Here is a 27,190-nt window from a genome sequence, read left to right on the forward strand (position 1 = left end):
TCGCAGCGCCGCCGGGCGCCCCCCCTGGGCCGCCTCGTGGACGGGGCAGCTCCGCTCCCTGCCCCCCCGGGCGCGGGCCGCTGGGAGCTGTAGGGGCACACGCACACACACGGACCCACACAGGGAGGGATATAGACACGCACAGAGACGGGCACGGGGACACACACATGGAGATGGGGACACACACAAGCATACACAGTGGCACACACATGGACACGGACACGCACACTGATGGGACACACACATGGACATAGGGAAACACACAGGGAGGGACACGCACAGAGACAGGGACACACACAGGGATGCACAGTCACAGACAGACAGGGACACACACATGGACACAAGGACACACACTGACACACACAGATGGGGACACACAGGTAGGGACACACACACAGACAGGACTCACACAGGCACACGCACAGGGATACACAGTTACAAACACAGGACACACATGGACACAGGGACACACACAGACAGGACATGAACACATGCATAGAGACAGGGACACACAGGGATACACAATCACAGACAGACACACAGGAACACATACATGAACATAGGGACACACTGACACACAGGGTACACACATGGACATGGACACACAGGCAGGACACGTACACACACAGAGACAGGGACACAGACACACAGACACGGGTACACAGGCACACAGGGCACACAGATGGACACAGGGACACACACAGGTAAGGGCACACACACGGACACACACAGACACAGGGGCACACACGTGGACACCCTGCTATCAGGGGGAGACTATTGGGCATACCTCAAGTTGATTTTGGGGGGGACCTATAGAGAAACCAGGGGCGCAAGGTCATAGGCTTCAAGCACAGAGCAGGGCACACCAGGCAGCACCCACTGGCCCTTGAATGAGTCCAGGGAGCCCATTGATGCTGCCCAGTGAAGCTCTGCCCAGAGATGTGGGTGCACAAGGGACATGAATGCAGCCCCGCCGTCCCCAGGAGTCCTCCCAGCCAGAGCCTTCTTTCTGGTCAGGTATACTGCCAGCTTCGCTTGGGCCACTGTGTGACACAGGAGTCTGGGGCTGGGGCCACTGTGCGACACACTACACTGGGCAAGGTTGACCTGTGGTCTGATGCAGTCAACAGCAGTTCTTATGTTCTTATTTTTCTACGGTCCGAAAAGGGGTAGGAACCGAGAGTTGGCATTTTCTGAGGGGCGCATTGAGCCTATCAAAAGGTGTCTCAGATTTGTGGAGGGATGCCTTGATTCCACACAGGTTGAGAACCACTGGTTTAACTGCTAAAATGTGCTCTCCTGGCACTAGAACCGCCTCAACAACGCAGGTCACTGAGCTTTACCCCTTGCTCAAGATTGGGAGTCTGAAGGATAATGTGACTTGTGACCAAAGAATTGCAAATGGCAACATCCAAGTGCTATAATGTTTGTTTTTTTTAAATTCCAAATTCTTCGCAACAGAAGAATCACTCTGTTCTTTTTGAGAATGGAGGGATGGTCTTTTCTGAGAGGTGCCCTGAGTCTATCAAAAGGGGCCTTGACTCTGTAGAGGGCTGCCTTGAATCTAAATAGTTTGAGACCATAAAAAACCCCCAAAACAAAAACAAAACTATATAAAAGCACTTGGATGTTGGTGCTTCAGATTTACTACTCATTTATTTTCTTCATTTGAGCAATTATTGTCTGAGGGTTGACTGAACTGCACCAGTCCAAAGCTGCATACTTAGGTGATGCTTTCCAGCTGGGTAGGGTCATGACTGCTAATCTGGTTGCAGACATAAAGTGAGGCGAAGGGAAATGAAAAGATGTGCCTGGTGTCCACACAACTACTGTGGGGGCATGGGCAACTGATGCCTCCTGAGTCTGGGGCGGCACCTGCAGAAGCAGGTATGGAGCTGGTGAGCACCCACAGATACCGCTGGTGGCATTGGTGGCAGGGCTGGCCCTGTCAGGGGGATCATGTGGCCTCCCCTCTCCCCGCCCCCGGTGATTCCCCTACCAGTCGCCTATATGTGGGGGGAAGAAAAAAATATTTAAGGGGTAGCAATGTTAGATGGGTGTCATCTGTTTGAACACTAGACTCAGCTCTGAGTCTTTTGCTGGGCCTGGAGGTCTGGACGTGCACAGATAAGGAGCACTTGCTGTTACCAATGAGTATTCTTGTGAGATTTTGAGTTTTTAAGAAATGGCAGAATTTTAAAATTACACTTCTTATTCTGAGTCCAGTGTTAGAAACAGCCAGCTTGGTGAAAGGGAAGTAATTAGTGGCAGTAGCAAAATAAGAGCTGCAAAGAATGTAAGCCTGGTTTTGACCTGTTTTACTAATGATTAAACCTGCAGAAGAAAAGCTAATGTTTACTATTTAAGCCTTAGTTGAAATGCTAGAGGATTTCTGACTGTGAAAATGACAGTAAAGCAGGATGAAAGTTCATTTCCTAACTTATTTTTGTGTAGATCATGGAAAATCCCCCATCATTTTCCTCCCTCTGTATGTCTCTTTTTTTTTTTGTTTCTTTTGGTTTCCCTTCTTCATTATTTCTCCTGCCACGTTTTTCCATCAACAATTACATTTATATCTGAAAATAATTCCAGCTGGTCCTGTATCCTAGGTGTTGCCCTGACTAATTAACCATGCCAAGTGATGCTAAGAAAAAGGGCTAATGAACACACGGTACTATTGATGGCCGAAGTGAGTCCAATGGATCTTTGGGCCACCCCGGTCGGGTGGCCAATGGTGGTACCGGCGTCCGGCTGGTGGCCAGACAGGTGACTTGCTGGAACTTTTAAAAAAAATTTGTCAGGGGGCCGCCACTCAATCAAAAATTGGGCGGCTGGGCTCCCGAAAGTTACATAAATATTGCGTGGGACAACTCAAAAGAAAACAGGGTGTGCGTGCGGGGTCAAAGGTTCAAAACAAGTGCTCCCCCGGGGGTCAGTGAGCAGAGCACCCCTAACAGCGCCCACCGGCTGACAAACTGCTTGAGCTTGCCGGCGGCCGCTGCCCAGTGGTGCTCCGCCCGGAGACGCGCGCGAAGGACACCAAGGAAAAACGCCCCGAGGTGACCGGGAGCCTTCCCGGCCAGAGCCTCCTTCCCATACAGTTTGTGGCTGGTGCTTAATTTATGCCCCTGAAGCATGAGGATGGATCTCTTAAAAACAAACAAACAAACATTACTGTATTTATTGTAACCAGTTCCGCTGTTCTTATCCATGTAAATGATGAATCTGTTTTGAATCAAACTATTTTTGTCTGTAATAGTGGGCATCACTTTGAAATGGTTGCAATCCTTAAAAAACTCTTGTAATTATGTAGCTTAAATATGTCACCTTTTAGTTTAATCAAGAACCCCTTAGTTCAGTGGTGCTCAACATTTTTCCCTGATGGGCCAGATGGGCAGTGTCTGGTCAGACCATAGGCCAGTGGAGGGCAGGGGTCAGCCTGGCCTGAACCCTGCCCTGCAGGGGGTTAAGGGAGCTTCACTTGGCCCTTGTGGTGATGGGGTGGACTTGACTTGCCTCTGGTGGGGAGGAGGGGAGCTTGACCCAGCCCTGCAGGGGGAAAAGGGGAGTGACTTGTCCCCAGGGGAGAAGGGAGCATGTCTCACCCCGCAGTGTGGGGAGGAGAATGGGGTATAGCCCAGTCTCAACCCAATCCTGCTGGGGAAGAGGGCATGGTGTGGCCTGTCTTCAACCAGGCTGAGAGGCTTAGGGATTGAGAATTTGGCAGAATTTGCCGCCAAATTTTCTGACCCATGGGGACTCCAGTGGGCCAGGTGTGATGCCTGCATAGGCCACATTTGGCCGACAGGCCAGAGTTTGAGCACTGCAGCTCTAGTGCTTTTATTATTATATGAAGGGTTAAACAGGAACTTCTAAGTTCTTTCTATTCACTCAGTGCTGATTAATTTATCTAAAAAAAAGGGATAGTGAGCACATCAAGGCTGCATTCCAAAGCATTCAGAAGTTAGGCAATACCAGAATTAATTCATGTCTCTAATGCCTGTGAATCACGATGTGGTTTTCAAGTAGATGTGCCTTAAAAGCTCTTTGTCCTGGACTGAGATCCACATATTCCTGATTAGAGTTTCAGCAATATCACTGGAGTCCAGTTGAGATCCTGGGTATCGTCTCACAGATACTATTACAGTACAGGGGTATTCGACTGCATCTTTATTATGTTGAACTTGACAACAAAAAGTTCAATATGAGAGCTAAGCAAAAAGTACATAGAAGTACTCGTTAAACAAAAAGGTCTTTGCTGTTTCTTTGACACACGTGGAACATATTGTCAAAAGTCAGGACCTAAATTCCACTTTCAGAACATGCTCACATACAGGTAAAAACATGGACCTTTTTGCATCACCTCACCTGAGGGAAGAACTAAATAGAAGAAATTAAATGATTTACTTTTCACCTGGCTGCAATATGAGACAACTTTTGCATGTAGAGTCCTACTGGAAACTGTTGGGATTAATTGAGGAGTTTTAGAAAACTCTGAGTTGAGGAACTAGGAAGTTAGCTGCTATATAGCAGCTATATCCATGGATGGTTTCAAGTTTGTAGTACAGTACTATGTCATTTACATTTTTTAGAGTTTGCTCCATAAAGTAACTGTAAACTCTGCTTAACCAGTTCTGTAAGGCCAGGTTTACGGCTGATCTGCAACACCAGAGTAGATTTTTAAGTGCCTAGATTGTACGGGGGAATCTGTGGCTTTATTTCTTGCAAAAGCATTACACAGCTACTTGGTAAATAATCATAATATAATTAACGGCTCATCCAGTGCCTATTGAAATTCATTGTGAGGTTTTCATTGGCCTTCAGCTATACTGATATCCAGCCGCTTATGTTTGCTGAAGGGTTGGCTAATGATTTGAGAGTCAAAAGTTCATTCAAGTTCCAGTAATCATACAGGCAGCAGTATAGATAAGAGATTTTTGTAGAGTACAGCAGGATCTGTGTAAACAAAGACCAGCAGTTCACCAAATAGATCAAAACATTTCTTGCACTAACTTCAACATAATAGAAAAATGTGGAAGTTACAACTGAAGCAAGATTTTGTTTTAGACCTGAAAATTCATGGGATTTAAGACTGAGCTGGTTATCTGAAGTGGGGAGTCATTTCCTTATTTAGCTCCCCCCATTGTATTAAAAAAGAGATAGATTCAGATCACTTCATGTGATTGCCACATCCTCAAGAATACACACTTAACAAGCATTTTCTGATAACTAGCTACCAGCTAGACTTACTGGAAATTGAAGACTTGGGATATTCACCAGTATGGAATTTTTTTAAAGCCCTGCATATGTTACTCTTATCTTATAAAACGTTATCAACAAGACTAGAGCTTTAAGATACCTTTTGTCCCTCACAGTGTAAAGATGCCACACCAGTCTCCTTAGGCATGGCTTAAGTGGTTGTCTTGATTAGGACTGAGAAAAACTTAGAGAGTCCATTCCCTTCTACCACATACAGAATTTTCTTCATATATGTGGTGAATTACATGACCAAGCAGAGAGTTTTCATTTTCCAAAAGGCAGAGTATAAAAGGAGAAAATGGTCTTTGGCACCTTCAGAAATCTATGCCTTGGGAGTCAATTTCCTACATGTTTTGAGTACACAGGGTAAAGAATCACTAAATCAGATCACAGGTTTCAAGATTTTTCAGTATATGTTGACATATACACATGTTAATTTTACCCTAGCCAGGTTGGGTATCAATAGTTTTGCATAGCCCCAGCTATAAAGGCTTCAGCCTAGGTTATACAAAACCCCAACCAAGACTCCGGGGGCATGTCCCCATGAGTGGGAATGTGTGTTTCCCCAGGGACAAACAGCAGCGGCACACTATATGCTGCTACTATTTGTCCCTGGGGAATGCCTGTGCATGCGTGCTCTGGTGCATAGCACATTACCTTGCATGGGCTGGCCCCAGCAGCCTTACCTGTGGTCCTTGTGGGGGGTCTCCAGGTGCTGCAGCTGTGGTGATCCGGCAGCAGGGAGTCAGGTTGGCAGCCGGAGTGTGGCTCTGACCATCCAGGTTCCCGGTTTCGAGTGGCGTATGCTGCTGACATGTGCAGTGCCCTGCTTTTTTTAGGTGTGGGTTTTTTGACGTTGGGATCTCTGGTGTCAAAATCACCCATGCTGTAAATTAGCACCGCGGGGAATGCCTGCATGTGTGGTGCAGGTGGTGTGCAGTGCTGCAGACGGGTCTGCCCAAGCTCCAGACCATGCTGTGACTGCTGTAAGGCCCCAGCTCCAGAGCACTTCCCTGCCCAGTTGCGCACCTGGCCAGTGCTTCTGGGGCTGGTCTCCATGGAAACCTGGCCCCAAACTGTCACATTGCTGTTGCTGGGATCTCCATGGAAACCAGCCACAGTGACTTGAGCAAGGGCTGCTGGGAAATGGAATTTGCTGCTGGCCTGATCCTGCCTGTGAGCTGTACTTTGCCCACCCTGTGCTACAGTATGGTGAGGTGATAGCTGATGGCATTAGTTTACAATGTAATCCTGTGCTTATACCCTAACAAGCCTATCAGAAAATTAGATGTATGTCATGGAGGCTGCCTGTATTTGATATTCAGTTTTGTTGCTGTACAAAGCCACTCAGTTGCATTCCTGAATTCCTGATCATTTAATAGACTGGCTTTAACATGGTTTGAAGCATACAGGGGTTAGTTGCTCCTGCCACCAGAGAGCAATCACTAGCAAAGGACAAATGAAAGAGGTGCACTGATACATTGGTCCATATCGGATTCATATCAGCACTGATAAAAGGAAGATTGATGTTAGCTGGCAATCGGCTTTTTTGGCTCATTGGTCTGATAATGTTGCCAATAAATGCCGCGTGCATATGCAGCTGCAGCATGCATGCAGCCAGGAGCTCAGCCTAGAAGCATGGACAGCATCATCTGACTGATAAGTCTGTGGTTGGGAAGGGGGATGGGGGGTCATTTTGAGGCCTCCACAGTGAGGGAGGGAGTGGGGCTGGGGTAGGGGCAGGTATTGCACAGCCAGGGGAGGGAGCCGTGGCTTGTCCAGGGAGTGTGGGGGGGGGGGGTGGGCAGCTTCCACTGCTGCATGCACTCCCCAGTGGAGGCATGGGGGGCATGTGCACCCCAGATCTGTGTGCACGATGAGGGCAGGCTGCTTCTGTGCACTTTGGGCCGGGGTCTGTGCCAGCCTCTTAATGGTAGGGGGCTGGGCTGTGCTTAGGGTGGGCAGTAGCAACCCTGGGAGGGGGGCTACAGTGAATTTTGGGGTGGCTGTAGCCCGCCCCGGAGCCTCTCCTCCCAGTGCCACTGCTGCCTGCCCTGCCCTGCCCCTTCCTGCCCTGAGTATAGTCCAGGCCCAGCCCCCCTTCCAGGAAGAGGCCCCAAGCATGCAGCAGCAGCCCGCCCTAATCCTGCGCACAGATCCAAGGGGCACATGCCCCTCAGGCCTCCCCCAGAGTGTGTGCAGTGGCAGGAGCCTCTCCCCCTGTGCCCCCTGGATGGACTGTGGCTCTGTCCTGTGCTCTGCCCCACCCTGGCTGTACCAGCACCTGCTTCAGCTTCAGCCCCACTCCCTCCCTCACCATGGGAACCTTGCTCTGCACCCCCCATGCCCCTTTCCTCCCCACTGTCCCTTCCTCCCCACAGACTTATCAGCTGGATGCTGCTCTCTAAAGCTGCCAGGTTGCATATTGGCAATCAGATTGGTATTGGCAGATATGGCTCATTAATAATTGGCTATTGGTATTGGCCCAAAAATGTTTATTGGTGCACCCCTAACAAATGATGTTCCAGTGGGAAGGTATGCAGGAGAACAGACCGCTACAGCCACTTTCCCTAATGAGCTGTATCACTTCCTTCCGTTAATCTGTTTATCAACACATGGACCTATGGGACTGTCTACTGTAGCATGTTATTGCTGGTCTTTGTACCCCAGTGGATCAAGATTTCAGCTAATCAATACAATCCTCCTTGTGAGCATAAAGCATGTCTACTGGAACTGATGATCATAGCATCCTAGGGTAGTGATGAATATTCATGAGCAGCTTGTCTGCAAATGTCATGACCCTCACAAAGCCATGTTAATCTGATAGGTTAAATCGTGCAAATGCTGATTAATGTAAGGCAGGTGCCTTTCTATTACATTACATTTTGGTGCCCAGTAGCTAACATGGATCAGGCTTTGCCCCCTAACCCTATGACTTGGACTTTTTCCAGCTATGCTAATCGGTTAGTTTCTTGTTGATTAGAAGTAGCCAAAACAAAAAACAAACAAACCAGCCAAACCAAAACAGTAGCAGCAGCAAAGCTGAAACCAAAAACAGTCAACAAAATCCCAGGCAAATTTAGATGTGGTCTGTCCAAGCTCATTAAAGTATACAGGAATCTTCCAAAATTATGTCAGGTCCTAATAGTACAATATGCCTAACAATCAATAGGAATAGCAACACATATGTGCAAAAAGTAAATAGCAATATGCACACAGCACTGCAACTCCACAATGTCTATGATGTATATGTGTTCTACATTTATACAGGGCCATATGCTTCTTCCTGCAATACTAACACAAGTGTTTCCAAGCCATGCTGTAGGTGTGAGATTTTGCCATGTATACCAAGTTGTTCCAAAATATAAAGGAACAATTTACTTTGGTTAAAAGTATTTGCTGGCATCTGGCCTTATAAAAAATAAAATACCCCCCCCCCGGCCTCACATAAAAGAGGTACACAGAAAACCCTTACTACTGTGTAATTAAACCAAATCATTCCCACTTACTCTGAGGTTTCAGTTTATCAATCTGTTTTCCTGATAGATTACATACAAATGTTGCTTTTGGCACAGCTTTGTGAGCACATAATTACTTGTATGTCAATAAGAATTTTTTTGGTTGTGGGAAACCAACCCAGGCACCACACAGACAAAGCAATTTTGAAGCATCTTTCTTTTCTCCAACACTGCCTGCAAATTTGTACATGCCCACATCACAGCCACAGTTAAATTCTGGCTTTTGGTTTAGATGCTCACGTGAAGGTAATCTTCACATTATAAAAGTGTTTAGCTGTTACACCATAAAAAGAAAGAAATGTTTGTTTTTATCAAGTTTTGTCTCAGCAGCATGCCTCAGAATACCTGGTTAGGAAACGCAGAGCAAATTCTTTTATGGAAGAAAGTAAGAAGGGAAATTTAGAAAGAGAATGTGTTGAAGAACTATGCAATAAAGAAGAAGCCCGCGAAATCTTTGAAAATGATCCTGAAACGGTAAGAATTTCATGAGCATCTGCAAGATGGAGAACAAATCTTTTTCAGAGGGAAAGAAATCCTTGGAATTGCACAAGGTTTTTATACAATAGGGCTAAAAATATGATACAGACAGAGAGCCAAGGGTGAAATTCTCTCACGTACAGCCAGGCAGCACAATGTGTAGGCACAATACATGTTATTAGGGAAGACAGACTACAAGCACGTAGGATGGCTGAGTGCATGTCCTTTGGATTTAAAAAAAAAGCATGAGTTTTAGGCCACTGTTTTGCAAGCATTCGGGTGGAACACCCATTGGCTTCACTGAGAATTTTTATACAGACAGCACATGGCAACACAGCCGTCTTGATAAAGATACTAGGCAACCTTGCTGAGGGGCTTTCTTCTAGGTATGAGAGTACTCATGCACCTTGCTCTTTAGATCTATATTTTGAATTAATTTAAATCAGTTGTTTATTACAAAGTAGACGAGAGAAAATCCATTCATATTTGTGGTCCAATATAACCTGTAAATTGTTTACACACAGTGCTTTTCATATAGTGTAGCATATTTGGCCATATTGATTTTTAAGGATGTGCACATTTAAATTATACATATCTTTGTAAGGCATGGGGGGGCAAAACGTGGCCTGTGGGCTGGATCTGGACTGGCGATTCATTGGATCTGGTCCATGGCTGCCCCTGTGGTGCTTTGCGTGGGGCTGAGCCCCACCCTGGCAGACGGTGCCTGCTGTCTCTGCCCTGGCCAGTGTACACAGCTTACCAACGGGGCTGCTTCTGGTGCGTCTGCAGCTGCCCGAGTGCTGTTCCACACCCCTTGCCTCCAGTGGCAGATCCCAGCTGCCTTACACCCATTCTGTTTGCCCAGCGAGTGGGTGAAAAGCAGCTGGGAGCTGGAACTGGAACCCCATGTGCTGGGGCAGGAGCCACCCGGCTGAACCCTCTTCCCTGCCTGGAGCAGTGCAGAAGGAGCAGAAGCAGGAGGAAGAGCCACCGCTGGAGTCAAAGGGAGCAGAGCAGCATCTGGCGGCTGGAGCTGCACTGGGAGCAGCCTTGCTGGTAAGCTGCATGTGCCAAGCTGTGTGTGCTGGAGCCAGGCTGGTGGGCGTGGGCTGGAGTGCAGCCTGGGCTGCCCCAGGCAGGGGTTGGCCCCACACAGAGAGCTGCAGGGGCAACTGTGGACCACAACGCCCGGGTGAGCTCTCCTCCATGTGTCCCTTGCTCCCTCCTCCCTTCCCTCACCTCTGGCCGGCTCCTGGGACCTAGCACCCAGGCAAGCCTCCTCCCCCCATACACATACCTTTCCACACCTGCACATTCCACCCACAGGGCAGGAGCTGCCCCGCAACCCCACCCTGTGATCCCAGCCTTGCCCACCCATCTCGCTCCTGAACACTGCTCCTCACTTGCCTGCAGCTCCTCCTCACATAGGGAGTTTTGGTGAGTTGCTGCGATGGCTGTCAGGGGAAGAGGTACTGACCTGGCTCATGACAACTCATCAGAACTCCCTATGTGGCCCCTGGGTCCAAATAATTGCCCACTCCAACTTAAGGGAATCAATATTTTTTAAATAAGTGACCGATAACATATTTCCATGTCATTTGACATGGAAGTATATACATGTTCAAAACCAGATTTCTAATACCTTTCTCATTTGTTGGGTACTATTCAAGGGAAAGATTTTCAAAATCTAGGCAACCTGTTCAACCTGAAGGGCTTTAAAAGGATTTCCCTGCAAGGACATTGCCAAAACCTAATTTTTTTCCTGTGAAGAACAGAATTAGAGAGGAAGTACTGGCCTGATTTTCCTCTGCCTCTCATCCTTTAGTAACTTGGAATCTTGTTTAATAAAAATCCTGTGTTTTAACTTATAAGTAAGTTTTCTTGAAGATTTCTAGTCTATTTTTATATAAATAAAAGAAAGGTAAGTTATGTATGGACTTCTCTCTTAGTTTCTCTTACAATTAAATGAAAAACAACATTACAATAAAATAAGTTACCTGTATATTTACAGTTGGTTATGTTAACTTTTTCTGATATTTCTCTTATTTTTTTCCTACAGGAATACTTTTACCCAAAATATATACGTAAGTACCACTCCCCCCATTCTTTAAAGTTTGTAGAGTTCTTGTAACTTTCTTCCCATTGTTTTTTAACAGTAGTAGTGGTATGAGGAATCTTTTCCCATGTTTGATTATGACGCATATTAACTCACTAGTACCTCTCTATCTTTAGGTCCTGACTGAACTATTCAGAACGTGGAGTGTGAGGTCAGGTGTCCTTAATTTGTCCAAGCAGGTTTTCTAGTTCCAACCAAGAGAACAGACTCTTTGAAGATGCTAAGGTTAAACCGTTCTAATTTCATTCTAAATGGATGTTTGGAGCATAAACAAATTGTGCGTGGGGTTTGTATTTACAGGCTGCCTCACCTACACCCGACTAGGGATCTCAAGTGTTTCTGTGATGTCTCCAGATTCTTCAAGTGACCTGAGGACTTGTGTCACTGGTAAGAACTGTTGTTATATGTTTCTCACCCAGCACCGAGACATACTGGGTGTGTCTACATGTGCGCATTTACTGTGCAGTAACTGAAATTACTGTGCAGTACAGGCACGTGTCTACACATGAACACCTGTACTATGCAGTAAATATGGCAATTTACACTGACTTTAGCATAAATTTGATACCTGCATCAGCTTTAATGCATTTTAACGCCTGTATGTGTAGATGCTGGCCTATTCCTGCTTACTGCACAGTAATTTACTGTGCAGTAAGTAAATTTAAGCCAGTGTAAATGCAATGTATAGACATGCCCATTGTGCATCACTCTGGGGTACTGAATCAAGTTTAAGCTTACATATATATCACCGCTATAAAAGTTCACCTAGCAAGAAAAAAGATAGTGTTTTGACTCATCTAATGCAATTAGAAAGCAAATTACAACATTATATTTTACTGGTAATTTAAGAGCTTTACTGTTAACACTGACTAAGAAGTTCAACTCTAGGAGCAGTGCTGGAAAGGAAATGGGGCATGAAATTCCTCCAGAACTATAGAGGCATCTGCCCATTGCAGCCCATTCCTCCACTTATATTAGCTCACCCAACTCATGCCCAAGTTGCTCATGACCTCCTGTGCCCAGAGTCACGTTCTGGAAAGATTCTGTTCAGTCAAATAAAGGGATTATGCCTCTTTTTTTTACACAGTTTTATAAGTGCCATGGTCAGTCTGGCTCACAGTGAAGCAATCTTTTAAGGCTGAAGAATTCAAATATTTGCTAGAAGATGAGGTCATTAGCCTCAGAGATTTTATACTTTGTAACAAACTTACATCTACCTAATGTTGCATAACCATGTAGTTATTCATTCAGTATGTTTGATCAATTAATTCAACATGAAAATGCATCCTTTCTAACAAATTAATAGGAAGCAGTCTGTGTCATATGCCTTCTTTAAGCATGTTACCCTCCACAGTTAACTTAAGCTTTCATTGCTGTGGCATGTTGAAAGTGCTTTCAGCCTGTAAATATATGTATTTGTCCTTAAACATCTGTCCTTTTTATGTCCTTGAGTGCAAACAAAGGTAAAACAGAATCCTAAATAATTTCACTACACAGATGAACACATTTTCCAGATCATGGTGCCAACCTCCTGCAGTCACAAATTAAAATGGACTCTCTTTCTTACCCTAACTGAGGGTTCCAGGACGGGTAGGAGGAAGGACTTTGCAGACCTGCATCAATATGTTATATTACTGTCTTCTAGAGAACATTAACAGTAGTAAGTTGATCCACCTCCCAAAGCAACCCAAATTGAAAACAAAGTTGTTACTGCTGAATGACCATGGGGGAAAAATAAAAATAAAGGAGAAGGAGTAACATTTTCAATAGTTTTGTAAAGGCCAGACTTATAAAGGAATTGAGTGTCTAGAATTCAGTCAGGCTTTTGTTGTCGAGTGAGGTTGCAATTTGATTATTCTGCTCCCCTGCTCCCTGCAACCAAAAACTGGTCAATAGACAATGGTAATGAATTTTAACTGAAAATTGGATCAAAAGTGGAGTGCACACAGTGGCGGGGGGCAGCAAGCCAAGCCAAACATAGCTCCTAGTTGGCCTCTTCCAACACCTGCACCAGGAAGTTGTCCCCGACACTCTCCAAAATCTTCCTGGTTTGCCCGTGGACTGCTGTATTGTCCTCCTAGCAGATGTCAGGGTGATTGAAGTCCCTCATGAGAACCAGGGCCTGTGATTGGGAAAACTTCCAATAGCTGTTTGAAGAAAGCCTCATCCACCTCATCCTCCTCATCTGGTGGTCTCACAGCATCACCTTGGTTGCTCTCCCTTCTGATCATAACCCGGAGAGTTTTAGCAGACCTATCTCTAGTTTTATACTGGAGCTCTGAGCAATCATGTGTCTCTTTTACATAAAGCACAACTCTTCCTCCTCTTCTCTCCTGCCTGTCTTTCCTGAACAGTTTATACTAATCCATGAGAGTGCTCCAGTCAGATGAGCTATTCCACCAAGTCTCTGTTATTCCAATTATGTCATAGTTCCATGATTGTACAAGGACTTCCAATTCTTCCTGCTTCTTTCCCAGGCTCCATGCATTCAGGTACAGACCTCTGAGATAACTAGCTGGTTGCCCTGCTTTCTCAGGAAGAAAGAAAATGCCTCTCCTGTTGCTCCTGTTTGTGCTTACTCCAGGTCACCTACTTCCCTGCTTACCTCAGGACTTTGGTTACCATCCCTTAGTGAACCTACTTGAAATCAGCATAGCCCTCGCTTTAGCCAGGGCATTTTCCCTATTTCTGAGAACATCTGCTGAGTCAGATGATAAGGAAATACATGGTTTACAAGATTTGTTGTGATCCATGATGATCTGTGGTGGGGATGAAGATACTGTAACGCACTCAGTAGTTCTTCTCCTTCCCTTGCAGGCTGGCATGATCTTTCGAATCACTATCTGGATAGTTTTGTAAAAGCCAGACTATCTGTACTGCTGTCTCTTACCCTTCTGAGAGGAGGTGCAGCAGAGTTCTCCAGCATCCCAGGGTGCTTTGCTTCTCCCCTTCCCCACAAACAGTGTGTTGCTCTGGTTGGATTCTACTACACCAGCCAAGTAGGGAGCAGAAAATGGCCTCCTTACAATCCTGCACTGTGTGCAGGGAGACAGGCTAACTCTGAGCAGTCTGGGGCAGCAAATCAGGGCTGCCCAAGCAGTGCTGCAGTCTGTCTCCAGACATACTGAGGGAGTTTGTAGAGCACTCTGAGATGTGTGCACAAGGACCCCCTTGCTGCACAAAATTAGCACTGCAAACTCTGCTCATCAGGGGCTCAGCATTCAAGGGCCTGAAGATGTCTGTTCAGGGATCTCTAGGGAAGTTTTTCTACCAGGAGAACAAGCCAAGGAGAATTCTCCTAAGTCATCAGAGCATGCGTACATGCAAAAGGCTGAAAAATACACAGCAGATTTTTTCACCTTTGGAAAAACATGACACTTTAGATCCCAGTACTCTCCCAAAGGCAGCTTTCACAAGCAAAAATAAAACATAATGAGTGGAGGAAATGAAGCCTCTCTTTGCATTCCAGCACAGCAGCATAAAATAAAGTGCTTCTTTTATCCATGGCACAGGCAATAGGGATGCAAGTCTCCCTGTAAATGTTCCATATCTAGCACGACAAGATAAATTAGTCTTTGTGCCCTTTGACCTTTACCCTTTCTGCCAAGACTCTTGCTGATATATTTGGGGTGGTAATCAGTGATTTAGACAGTGGTCCAATAGGAACTGAACTGAAACCATTTTTTGTGACTTAAACACAACACTCAAAAGCTCTTTAGTTCTATCCTGCCACTATTACAAATGTAGATATACTAAGTAGCAAGAAGTTTTGTGTAACAGTTTCTTGAACCATTTGTCTCACAATAGTTTTGTCTTTGATGGAGCCAAATGTTATAGATACATAACAAATAATACTGTTTTGGATTAGTTGCAGGAGGAGGGAGAGTCTTGTTACTGTTGAGGTGACTTGCCCAACGACATTGCTGTATGGATGTTTGTACCAAGCTTTTTCTGTCTTCAGTAGTTCTGTTGAGAAAGAAGCAAGATTAGGGAAAACACCTTAAAAAAATAAACTTTTACTTTTTTTCAATCATACCACAGAAATTTCAAATCAATGTACCCCTCTGCCATGCAATGAAAATGGATACACAAAGTGCATAGATGGGAAAGCTGCATACACCTGTGTTTGTAAACAAGGATGGCAAGGAGAGAGATGTGAAGAAGGTATGCTCCCTACTCTGACAGTTGTGAGAACTGTTGTTCTAATAACTAAATTGAAGCATTGTTTACCAGCACTATATTATTAAATATGTAAGCCAGCAAATAACCTTTCCTAGAATAAGCTTTAGTGTTTTGTTTTTTATATTCCTTCTAGATATAGATGAATGTCAAGATCAAGAAAATATAAACGGAGGGTGTAGTCAAACATGTATTAATTTGCATGGAAGCTACCGCTGTTTCTGTGAAGATGGTTATTACATGCTTCCAAATAAGAAGGACTGCAGAGGTAAAAGGAAACACTTGCAAATATCAGCACATGAATGATAAATAGTCTGCAAACTGTAGATTAGTTATGTAGTCCTGCCTAAATTTTCTAGTGTCCCTTTACATTTATCTCTTCCATTTTGAACCACATTCAGCATTTTAGTAACAGTTGATTCCCACTGATAGGTCCAGCTAAGTTTTTCTAGCTAAACTAGAAGAGTTAGCTAGTTCACAAAACCCAGGGTTTGAGTAATACACACTAGAATGAGTCCAGTGTGCAGCTCTTGTAGCAAGCCGTGGACCAAGTTTCTAGACTACCAGGGTCATCTAACATTCTTCTCAATTAGAAGGGAAAATAGTAATGAATTAATTATATGCAGTTTCTAGGGCTCTGCAAAACGGCTGTGTTTCGATTTGGTTTTGGATTCGGACGTTTTGGAGGACAGTGATTTGTTTTGGTGTTTTGGATCACTGTCCTGTTTTCATAGTTTCATAGTTGGTAGGGTCAGAAGGGACCTGAGCAGAGCATCAAGTCCGACCCCCTGCCATGACAGGAAAAAGTACTGGGGTCAAACGACCCCAGCAAGTTGTTCATCCAGCCTCCTCTTAAAGACCCCCAGTGTAGGAGCCTGCATCACTTCGCTTGGAAGTTGGTTCCAGATCCTAGCTGCCCTGACTGTGAAGTAGCGCCTCCTGATATCTAGCCTGAATCTACCCTCTGCCAGCTTGTGGCCGTTATTTCTAGTCACTCCTGGTAGTGCTCGGGGGAACAGGGACTCTCCCATTGCCTGCTGGTCTCCCCTGACTAGTTTGTAAATGGCCACTAGATCCCCCCTCAGCCTTCTCTTGTGGAGGCTGAACAGGTTCAGGTCCCTTAGCCTCTCCTCGTAGGGCCTGCCCTGCTGACTCCTGATCATGCGAGTGGCCCTTCTCTGGACCCTCTCCATGTTGTCCACATCCCTCCTGAAGTGCAGTGCCCAGAACTGGATGCAGTACTCCAACTGTGTTCTGACCAGTGTCGCATAGAGGGGGAGGATCACCTCCTTGGACCTGCTCGAGATGCATCTGTGGATGCATGACAAGGTATGGTTGGCTTTCCTGACCACGTCCCCACAGTCAGCCCATGTTCATTTTGGCACCAATAATGACTCCAAGATCCTTTTCTGCCTCTGCACTGATGAGAAGAGAGTTCCCCAGCCTGTAGGTATGCTGCTGGGTCTTCCTCCCCAGGTGCCGCACCTTGCACTTTTCAGTGTTGAAACCCATCCTGTTCTCATCCGCCCACCCCTGTAACCTGTCTAGGTCCAATTGCAGCCTATTCCTCCCTTTTAGTTTTGTTTTGGCTGAATCTATTTTGGAGATTTGGCTCTGCAGAATCTCCTCCGAATCTGTTTCGAATGGGCTGCAAGGGAAGCACAGCCCTACCTATCCAGGTGGGGCTCAGGGACGGAGATGGCAGGGTCCCAGCAGCATGCAGGATGGGGACGTGGGTGGCTCATCTAGGGGATGGCCGCTGCCCTCTGTGCAGGAGAGTAGACCCCCATGCAGATCTCTGATCCCTGTCATGCTGGGTCGCGGGGCAGGGAAGCAGCGCAGAGCAGCAAGCAAGCCTGCTGGTCCCTGCCGCGCGACTCAGCTCCACAGGGAGCAGAGATCCACACTGGGGGTCTCCTTGCCACCGTTGCCCACCCCGTGCTGCCCCAGCAACATGGGGTTGGATGGGGATGGGCAGCAACAGCGAGGAGACCCTGGTGCAGATCTCTGGTCCCTGCAGAGCCAGGTCATGTGGCAGGGCGACTTAGCTCTTCAGGAAGCAGAGATCTGGGGCTGCAGGGACCCAGAGCCCCCAGTTTGCTTTCCCCAGCTCCCTGTTCGATTCCCCAGCTCTCTGATTATCCCCTCAGGTCTTCCCAGGGGTGCAGGCCCCCTTATCTGTGCGCTGGGTTTCAGCGGGTTGCCATTGCAGGCTGGGGCCAGCAGCTGCACTGCAGTCTACTTGGTACGTGGCGTGGGCTGTGCCAAGTGGCTGCCACTGGCTCTAGCCTGCAGCAGCAACCTGCTGAAACCCTGTGCACAGATCAGGTGCCTGCACCCCCCAGAAAGAGCTGGGGAAAGTGATTAGAGAGCTTGGGAATTGAACTGGGAGCTAGATGTCAATGTCAGAGCAGTCCTTCCCCACCTTTTCCCCCTCCCTCTTAGTTTTTGTTTTCCTGCAAGCCCAGCTCTGAATCTCCGAAATTTTCCGAAACATTTCTGAAATGTTTTAGAGCCTTCTGATTCGTTTCAGAGCTTTTTTGGTGCCTTCCATTTCAATTTGGATTCAGTGTTTTGGGTGCTGAAATGGCTGCCGAAATTTTGCATAGCCCTAGCAGTTTCTAAAGAAAGAGGCTTATTTTGCCTTGAAACACCATAAATACTTGGAGAGGTGTAGCTCAAATGTCTTTTCCATTGACTATATCCTTAATTCCCTAGTTTGGGATAAAATTTTAGGTAAAATATATATATTCATATAATTTGAAGAAACGTTTGTTACTACTATTTTAGCAAGAAAAGAGTTTGCCTCTTCTTAAAATTGCTTTTCATTGCAATTCAAAACTTTTCTGTTTAACTGCATTTAGTGGTAGAGATAGCTTTGTTATAGAACTCAAAAAGCCAAGTTTTCAGGCTATCTTTTGCTGGGACTCTTTTTGCATGTCTGCATATCTTTTTGCATGTCCACATATCTTTGCATATCTTTTGTGGGTATACAGTTTTCAGGGAAATTCCAGGCAACTGAGAGAGTGTTCATGTTGGGACATTACAATTTCATAGTTTCAGAGTTTCTAGGGTCGGACGGGACCGGAAGAAATCATTAAGTCCAACCCCCTGCCCTGGGCAGGAACGAGTGCTGGGATCATAGTACCCCAGCCAGATATCTATCCAACCTCCTGTTGAAGACCCCCAAGGTAGGGGAGAGTACCCCCTCTCTTGGGAGCCTATTCCAGAGCCTAGCAGCCCTAACTGTAAAGTAATGCCTCCTGATATCAAACCTGAACCTGCTCTCAATCAATTTGTGGTCGCTATTCCTTGTTATCCCAGGTGGTGCTCAGGGGAACAGAGCCTCACCTATTTTCCGCTGGTCCCCCCTGGTGAGTTTATAGATGACCACCAGATCCCCTCTCAGTCTTCTCTTGTGGAGGCTGAATAGATGGTTGGCTAACAGTTTCTTGTGGTTCTGAATGAGGGACTATATCCTACAGAACAATGACTATGAAATGTAGATGAAGGGTCAAAGTGGATAAACAACTCAACAACATTTTTGCTTTTACAGAAGGGATATTATGAATATTGGGATTGTGACAGGGACACAGCAGAAACAGGGAGGTGATTTTACTTTTGTGTCTGAAACTTGTGAAACTAATAGTGGAATTCAGTTCTGGTGTCAACATTTAAAGAAGGACTAGCCAATTGCCCATCAAGAATGATGGGGTGGGGACAGAGCGCCGCCACCCAACACCTCATGCTGCTGCTGATTTGCCTCTGGCCCCATGGACCCCTCCCCCTCTGGTGTGTCTGGCTCCTCACTGCCAGTTCCTGCTGTCATGGGGGGAGAAGGGGGTGGGCGGGGACTGAGCCCTGCATCCGGGCCCGTTCCCCCCATGATGAGGTGGCAAGACTGGATCCGCCTCTAGTCCTGTGTGCCCTCCCCCATCCCTGGCATCCATCCCCATGTGCCAGGGGAACTGGTTGTCGCTTGCAGGGAGCAGAGCAGGGAGGGTGCGGGGGTGAGGCCAACGGTGCTGGCCGTGCCTCTGTCCAGCTCTGTCTGGTCTGTCGCTGGCCCTCGTCCCCCCTCATCCCCTCACTGCCTCCGCTCTGTCCCCTGTGTCCCCCTGTGTCCATTGCTGCCCCTCGCCCTCCCCCTCACTGCCCCCCGCCCCATCTCTTGTGTCCCCACAATCATGGTGGTGCTCAACTGCACTGGCTTCTGTCCAGAACGCTCTTGGAGCACTCTGATTGGTTGTTTCAGTCAGCCAATCAGAGTGCAAATAAAGCGTTACAGACAGACAGACTAAGGCTTTTATATATATAGAATGTTGAGACAAAAAGGAGAGCGGTAGAAACAGTTTGAAACAAACTTAGTCAACTGAGTTCATCAAAAGAAAATTGTGGGATGACTTGATTATAATGAAGTGCTCTTACAGGCACTGATAGATTTCCCACCTCTTTTTGTCTTTCTGGAAGACACGGTTTTACCAAAAAACAGGTTAGTACCCTCTAAGCAATATATCTGATGAAAAGGCAGCCAAAAAAAAAAAACAAACCCAAGAAAAAAAAGATGCCGTTAAAATTCATATTCAATAATATACTAAAAGCCAAACTAGACAACCCAATAGTCCCTTTTACCCTCAAAGTCTCTGAAACAAATAACAGTTGACATTGTGATGCAGATACAATACTGCTGAAATATGGGTCTTACTAATACAGACCAGTGATGTTTTTATTTGTTATTGAAGGGAGATTGTTCATACATATTATTTCATTCTTTAGAGCTCGATTGTGCAATCGTTTCTAGATGAGACCTTGTCAAACATATTATCCTTCTGAAGCTAGAACACTACATGACACTAGCAATAGAAAAAGGATTTACTGATAAAAGTGAAGACTGCATAAAGTAGGGGTGCATCGATAAAGATTTTTGGGGCCAATAGCCGATATTTAAGGAGGCATATTGGTTGATACTGATCCGATTTCCAATACAACTGCCTCCAGCTGCTAAATCCGGTGTGGTGGTGGAAGGGGAGGGAAGGGGCATGGGGGGGGCAGGTCAATGCCCCTCACAGTGAGGGAGGGGGCAGGGGCAGGGAGAGGCACTGCCCAGGCGGGGCAGAGGGGGAGGGGCTGGAGCTGTGGCTTGTGGGTGGACAGGCAGCTTATGCTGCTGCTTGCACCCCGGGAGGGCACGGGGGTTGGGGGGTGTGCCCCCTGGATCTGTGTGGGGAGGGGCGGACTGCATCCAGGGCTGCGTGAGGCTCTTCTTAGCAGGAGCTAGGCTCAGAGTGGGTGCCGGTGGCTCCGGGAGGATGCTGCATCTACCCCAAATTTTGCCGCTGCTCTGCTTGTATGCTGCCACTGCCAGTCACCCGGCACAGCCCTGGCTCTTCCCAACGCGTCAGTTGAGGTGAGGCATTGAGCCAAGGCTGCGCCGGGTGGCTGGTGATGGCGGCGCTGGGAGTGGAGCGGTGGTGAAATTTGTGGTGGATGCAGCATTCTGCCAGCACCACCAGCACCCACTCTGAGCCCAGCCCCTGCTGAGAAGAGCTCCACACAGCTCTGGCTGCAGCCCACCCCGCACAGGTCTGGGGGGCACACACCTCTCCCCCTCGTGCCCTCTTGGGGTGCAAGAAGTGGCAGGAGCCACCTCCCCCCTCTCATGAGCCACTGCTTCGGCCTGCCCCCAACCCTGGCTGGGCAGTGCCTGCCCCTGCTGCCTTCCTCACCGTGGGGGCATTGTTCTGTCCCCCCTCATGTCCTTTCCCTCCTCCCTCCCTTTCCACCACACCAGAATTACCAGCTGGAGACAACTCTCCATGTTGCCAGCTGTACTCCTCGCTGCCTGAGTGCTGCGCTGCGGCTGCACGGGTACTTATCAGCCAAATGATCAGCCCCATCAGGCCATTATCCAATACAGCCACTTTTCTTTATATTGGATCAATGTATTGGTGCACCTCTAGCATGCATTGTACTATAGATCCAAGGAAAAGGATCAGGTATCTTAGAGAGAAGAGTTTACAGAGTATGAATATGAAAAATCCTTTGGGAAGTCACAATTACAATACTTACCATATTGACTCTGGTCTGACAGCATGCCAAACCTAACAAGGCATACCAGAATTTTCAGCCTTGTTTCTCCTTGTCTTGGAGCAGGTGGTAGTAAAGAATTTCCTGAGATAACATGTTCTCAATACTGCTTTTGTATTTATAGACTGGGATGAATGTATGTTACGGCCAAACATCTGTGGAACAGCCAAGTGCCAGAACACGCCTGGAAAATATGAATGTGTATGTGCGGAGGGCTTCAGATATAATTCAACTACAAAGAACTGTGAAGGTAGTATTTTCTTTTAATCATCATCATCTTTGTAAAGTATGCAACTTTCTTGTATGAGTTTAATCCTCAATTTTTAATCACTATGAGTCTCAAATGTTCATTTTCTCAGTGACTCAGCCTCAGTCAGGCTGCTTTTTGTACAAAGATGTAAATTAACTATTGGGGAAATTCATTCTCAAAAGGTTTTCTTTGGGACCCAAGACCTCTCTATATATATCTGTCTATATACTATTTATCTATCAGTCTATACAGTGTTCCCTGTGTTCATAGAACTCTGTGTTAGAAGGATGAGTCTGGATGGAGGACGGGATCCACCTCCAAGGAGGAATATTCCGCACTGGTCTGGTCCTGCAGGGAGCAAACCAGGAAAGCCAAGGCTGCGATGGAACTCCAACTAGCTACAAGTATCAAGGACAATAAAAAGTCCTTTTTCAGATATGTGGGGAGCTGGAGGAAAAGCAAGGGCAACATTGGACCCCTGCTAAACCAGATGGGACAACTGACAACCAACGCCCAGGAAAAAGCCAACCTATTAAATGGGTACTTTGCGTCAGTCTTTCATCAGTCCCATGGGACACCCATGCCCATTATGAGACAGGGATTCCTAGGTGAGGGAGATTCCCTGCCCTCCATCAATGCTGACCTCATGAAGGAACACCTTGAGAGGCTGGACACCTTCAAGTCAGCCGGCCCTGACAATCTGCACCCCAAGGTGCTCAAGGAGCTGGCTAGCATCATAGATCTGCCCCATGCGTGGATCTTCAAGAGCTCCTGGCGCTCTGGTGAAGTGCCCGAAGATTGGAAGTGGGCCAATGTGGTACCTATCTTCAAGAAAGGGAGGAAAGTGGATCTGGCAAACTACAGGCCCATCAGCCTGACCTCTATCCTGGGCAAGGTCTTAGAAAAGATTATTAAAGAGGCCATTCTTAATGGACTGGCCGACGGCAACATCCTGAGGGATAGCCAACACGGGTTTGTTGCGGGTAGGTTGTGCTTGACCAATCTCATTTCCTTTTACGACCAGGTGACCTATCACCTGGACAAGGGAGAGGAGATTGATGCCATATATCTTGACTTCAAAAAAGCCTTCGATCTGGTATCCCATGGTCACCTCTTGATAAAACTGGCCAACTGCAGCCTCAGGTCCACCACGATCCGCTGGTTGGGGAATTGGCTCCGTGGTCAGACCCAGAGGGTGGTGATTGATGGAAGTCAATTGTCGTGGTGCCCTGTGACCAGTGGGGTCCCCCAAGGCTCTGTCCTTGGACCTATATTGTTCAACATCTTCATTAATGATGTGGACATTGGAGTCAGAAGTGGACTGGCCAAGTTTGCCAATGATACCAAACTCTGGGGTAAAGCATCCACACCTGAAGACAGGAGGGCCATCCAGGCTGACCTTGACAGGCTCAGGAAATGGGCGGATGAGAACCTGATGGTGTTTAATGCTGAAAAATGCAAGGCTCTCTGCCTTGGGAGGAAAAACCTGCAGCACAAAATGCTGGCTTGCATCCATAGATGCTTCTCAAGCAAATCCTGGGACGTCATTCTCCCGTTGTACTCGGCCTTGGTGAGGCCGCAGCTGGAGTATTGTGTCCAGTTTTGGGCCCCACAATTCAAAAAGGATGTGGAGAAGCTTCAGAGAGTCCAGAGAAGAGCCATGTGCATGATCAGAGGTCAGGAAAACAGACCTTACGATGACAGGCTGAGAGCTATGGAGCTCCTTAGTCTGGAAAAGCGCAGGCTCAGGGGTGATCTGATGGCCACCTATAAGTTTATCAGGGGTGTTCACCAGGATCTGGGGGAATGATTGTTCACCAGAGCGCCCCAAGGGATGACAAGGTCAAAAGGTTATAAACTACTGCAAGACTGTTTCAGGCTGGACATAAGGAAGAATTTCTTTACTGTCTGAGCCCCCATGGTCTGGAATAGACTGCCTTCGGAGGTGGTTCAAGCACCCACATTGAATGCCTTCAAGAGAAATTTGGATGCTTATCTTGCTGGTATCCTGTGCCCCCAGATGACTTCCTGCCCCTGGGGCAGGATTCGATGTTCTTCTGAGGTCCCTTCCAGCCCTAATGTCTATGAAATCTATGAAATCTTCCCTTATGAAGTGTTCTCTTGTGAACAGTTTTCAGTGGAATGAGTATTTAGGAAGAGTCCTAACAGGGACAATTACCCTAATTATTCATAATGTAATGGCATATATAAGTAGTAGTAAAGCTGTGAAAAACCATTGAAAAGAAAAAAAAAGTGTTCACACATGTAAGCTGATGTTTGTTTTAAATATTTATGGTTATTTCTAGTTATGACCCATGGTACATTTTCATTCTTCCCACCGGCATGTTTTTATTTATATATTCTGTGGAAATCATGAAATTCCAATTGTTGAAGAAAAGCATAACTTGTAGGACTTCATTTTAGAAGGAAATTTTTCATTTTTGCAGATTGCCACAAACTCGGTACAATAACCCCCAAAATGACTTTTATTCTTTATCCATACAAACACAACTTAAAAGTAGTTCTTAGGTGGTGGGAAGAATTTTGCTCTGTGGGTTTGTGTTCAGCTTTCTAATGCGATAACTTTATAAGATGGTAGATTGAACACACAGACTTCTGATCTCCTTAGTACAAGGTTACAAGGAGGATACTGACATATTCTTGTGGATGTTTCTGAACTGTGTAAATCAGGATACTAAGGACATTATGGTTTCAGTAAACAAATTTAAAACACATCTCCACATCCTACACACCTTTGGGTTTAGTTTTCTTCTGAAATAGGGATCCTGAGAGTTCTGAGATCAAAGGCATTAACAACAAAACAAGGCCTTAACTCCTGCTAAAGTCATAATGCTGCTAAGCTTTCAGACCTGGTTATAACTGCATTAAGTGGGTCATCAAACCTTGCCTAAGGATTTATGCAGTTGGACAAGAACTGTGGAAGTTAGACATGTATTTTCACTATAGATGGAACAGTTAAATCCAGTGGATTAAAGAAATCATTTTTTACACACACCCACACTGACACGCACACTTGCATATTGCAGTAGTAACAAGAGAGGGAGAAAGGATTCCCTATTTGTCCCCACCAGCACAATGTGCTGTAGTGTGATCCTCTTCTTCTTAGGGACCTGTTAGTGGAACACATCTATAAAATCCAGTCAGGGTCCTCTACAGGTCCCACCAGCGAGGCTGTCTATGGGTAGAAACTATGTCATCTGACTTTGCATTTGTGCCACTATAAGAATGTTTATGGTGAGCAAATAGATGTCCTTACCCTTTGGTGTGCCACATCAATGGACATGAAAAAAGAACGTAATAGATTGTGCCACTTCATTGCAGTGACATCTGTTTACCCTGTGGCAGTAGAGTGCAAGAAGCCTGGAGCTGCCCGCTTACTCCAGCTGCTGCGGGCAAATGCTCTGGAGACTTGAGGAGCCTCTTTCTGCACACACTGGGTAGGATTGGGCCCCTCAAGGCCCCAGGCCACCTACCCAGCTTTTGCTGCTTAGAGAGATGTGCCCTGGAGAATCTTGGGGAGCCTCTCTACGTTGGGAAAGATAGAGTTCCCTGCTAATGAAGACTCACCCCAGGATCTCCTGGGCACGTTTCCATAAGCAGGGAAAGTCCACACGGGTCTGGGTGTGGACCCACATGAACTGGAGAAATCCTGGGCTCTATGTGCATCCACACTGGGACCTGCAATGAACCAATGCCTCTGAGTAAAGTATGGGCTGGCATGAGACCTGGCACAGGTCTCAGCATGGAGGCACAGGGTGCCAGGAATTCCTCAGCTTCCATGCCGCCCCATACCTCCACAATGGGAGGTGCGCTGACCTGTGCTGTGTGAAGCATGTGTTGTTGTGGGTCCTTGCAAAGAAGTGCAGGGCAAGCAGGGAGCTGGGAAATCCCCAATTAAGGGGGACACATTGTCTGTTGTTCCACATGAGGCCTATGCCTGATGCAGAACAATGAGCAATCTGCATTTTGCCCAATAAAGTGGATCAGTGGTGGTGGGACACATGCCACCACAGCTGATCCACTTTAGTTTTGTGACATATGTTTCTACCCTGTGATAGCTACTAAAGATGCCCATCTCCCTTCCATACCTTTGGAGCCACAAACATCCTGGCAAATTAGGAAGAGCTTGAGGCTAGCACTTTCCTTTCTTGTCTCTGCATGCCAGACAGAATTTCCACATGCTTTGCAGAACCAGAATCCAGGATAGCTCAAGCTAGCCCAGATGATGTTTTAGGAATGAGCTAGATCTAGCACAGGTTCACTTGATTCAAAAGTCTATCATGTGTAGCAAGGCCTCGGGTGTCTTGGGCAGCCTGTAGCCCCCTGGCATCTGATCCCAGTCTTTTTCCCTCTAGCTGGCACCTGGTACTTGGCACACTCTCCTACCTTACCTGCTATGCCTTGATGTTAACAATGATGTGTGTGGGAGACTGCCTTCAAAGAGCCATGCTCCCAGTCTAGCAACAGAGAACTAGAGATCTCTTCCCTGAGGAAACAGGCGTCTACCCCTTTCCCCAGTGAAGAGGTCTCTAATTCTTTATTGCTGGGCTCTCAGGCCTCCTCACTGTCTCTCTGTCCCTTGCTGTAGCCCACACACAGTTTACCTGCAGGCACCTTTACCAGGCATCCTTACTGACCTCCTTCAGCTACTCCCATGCCTCAGAGCTCAGTTACCTGGGACTTGCTTTCCTGATACTCCTTCTGTTATCACAGTTTGGGCTATACTCCTCCTTCTAGCCCAGGAGCTCTGTCTAGCTCTCCCCCCAAATCCTCTGCCTAGCTCTCCCCCTTTCAGCCACCAGGCTGCCTCCTGCCTAATGGGGCACAGGGATGTCTCCTTTGCTAATTAGCAGGCCTACTGCCAACTCCTTCCTCAATAGGCCACAGTCTATCCAGCTGTGTTGCAGCCACTACCTTACTAGCTTGCTGGAGCTTGCTCCCAGGTAGTCACTCACACCCGTGTGACCCCTGGCTGCTTACTTCCTTGCAGCTGGCTTTGACTCAGCTGCCTGTATCAGGTTTCAGCTCTGTAATGCTGCCTGGCCCCACTCTGAGTAACAGAGGTCAGGGCCCCGATTACATCATTCTTTCAGCTCCATATATCCTTGCCCTCCCTGAATAGGGAGTTTCTTCCGAAGAAGTCATGGAGCCATCTAATTAAATAAGAAAGGGATGTCTACACTACGAGGTACTTGTGCATTCTGGTGCATAGCTTAGGAACTGTGCATTCTGGTGCACAGCTTCTGGTGCATGTATTTTCACATGCTTATGAGCCTGAGGTAG

The 27,190-nt window shown here is 46.7% G+C and overlaps 1 protein-coding gene across 3 annotated transcripts in view; it reads left to right on the forward strand.

Moving 5' to 3' along the window:
• Nucleotides 1-659: 659 nt before the first annotated feature.
• The window catches only part of PROS1 (protein S), a 55,754-nt gene continuing 29,223 nt past the window's right edge, over nucleotides 660-27,190 (forward strand). Inside the window, exons 1-7 of one of the 3 annotated variants that reach the window (XM_014524219.2) lie at nucleotides 660-1,887; nucleotides 9,094-9,251; nucleotides 11,314-11,338; nucleotides 11,671-11,757; nucleotides 15,412-15,534; nucleotides 15,686-15,817; nucleotides 21,761-21,886. In XM_014524219.2, the coding sequence (XP_014379705.2) occupies nucleotides 1,806-1,887; nucleotides 9,094-9,251; nucleotides 11,314-11,338; nucleotides 11,671-11,757; nucleotides 15,412-15,534; nucleotides 15,686-15,817; nucleotides 21,761-21,886 (733 nt within the window). In that variant the 5' untranslated portion in view covers nucleotides 660-1,805. Of the gene's footprint in view, nucleotides 2,767-9,093; nucleotides 9,252-11,313; nucleotides 11,339-11,670; nucleotides 11,758-15,411; nucleotides 15,535-15,685; nucleotides 15,818-21,760; nucleotides 21,887-27,190 lie in introns of all 3 variants that reach the window. The other 2 variants (XM_025214438.1, XM_014524218.2) reach the window with 2 other exon arrangements.

The sequence above is a fragment of the Alligator sinensis genome, unplaced genomic scaffold (genome assembly GCF_000455745.1).
Source record: "Alligator sinensis unplaced genomic scaffold, ASM45574v1 scaffold317_1, whole genome shotgun sequence".
NCBI classification, from domain to species: Eukaryota; Metazoa; Chordata; order Crocodylia; family Alligatoridae; genus Alligator; species Alligator sinensis.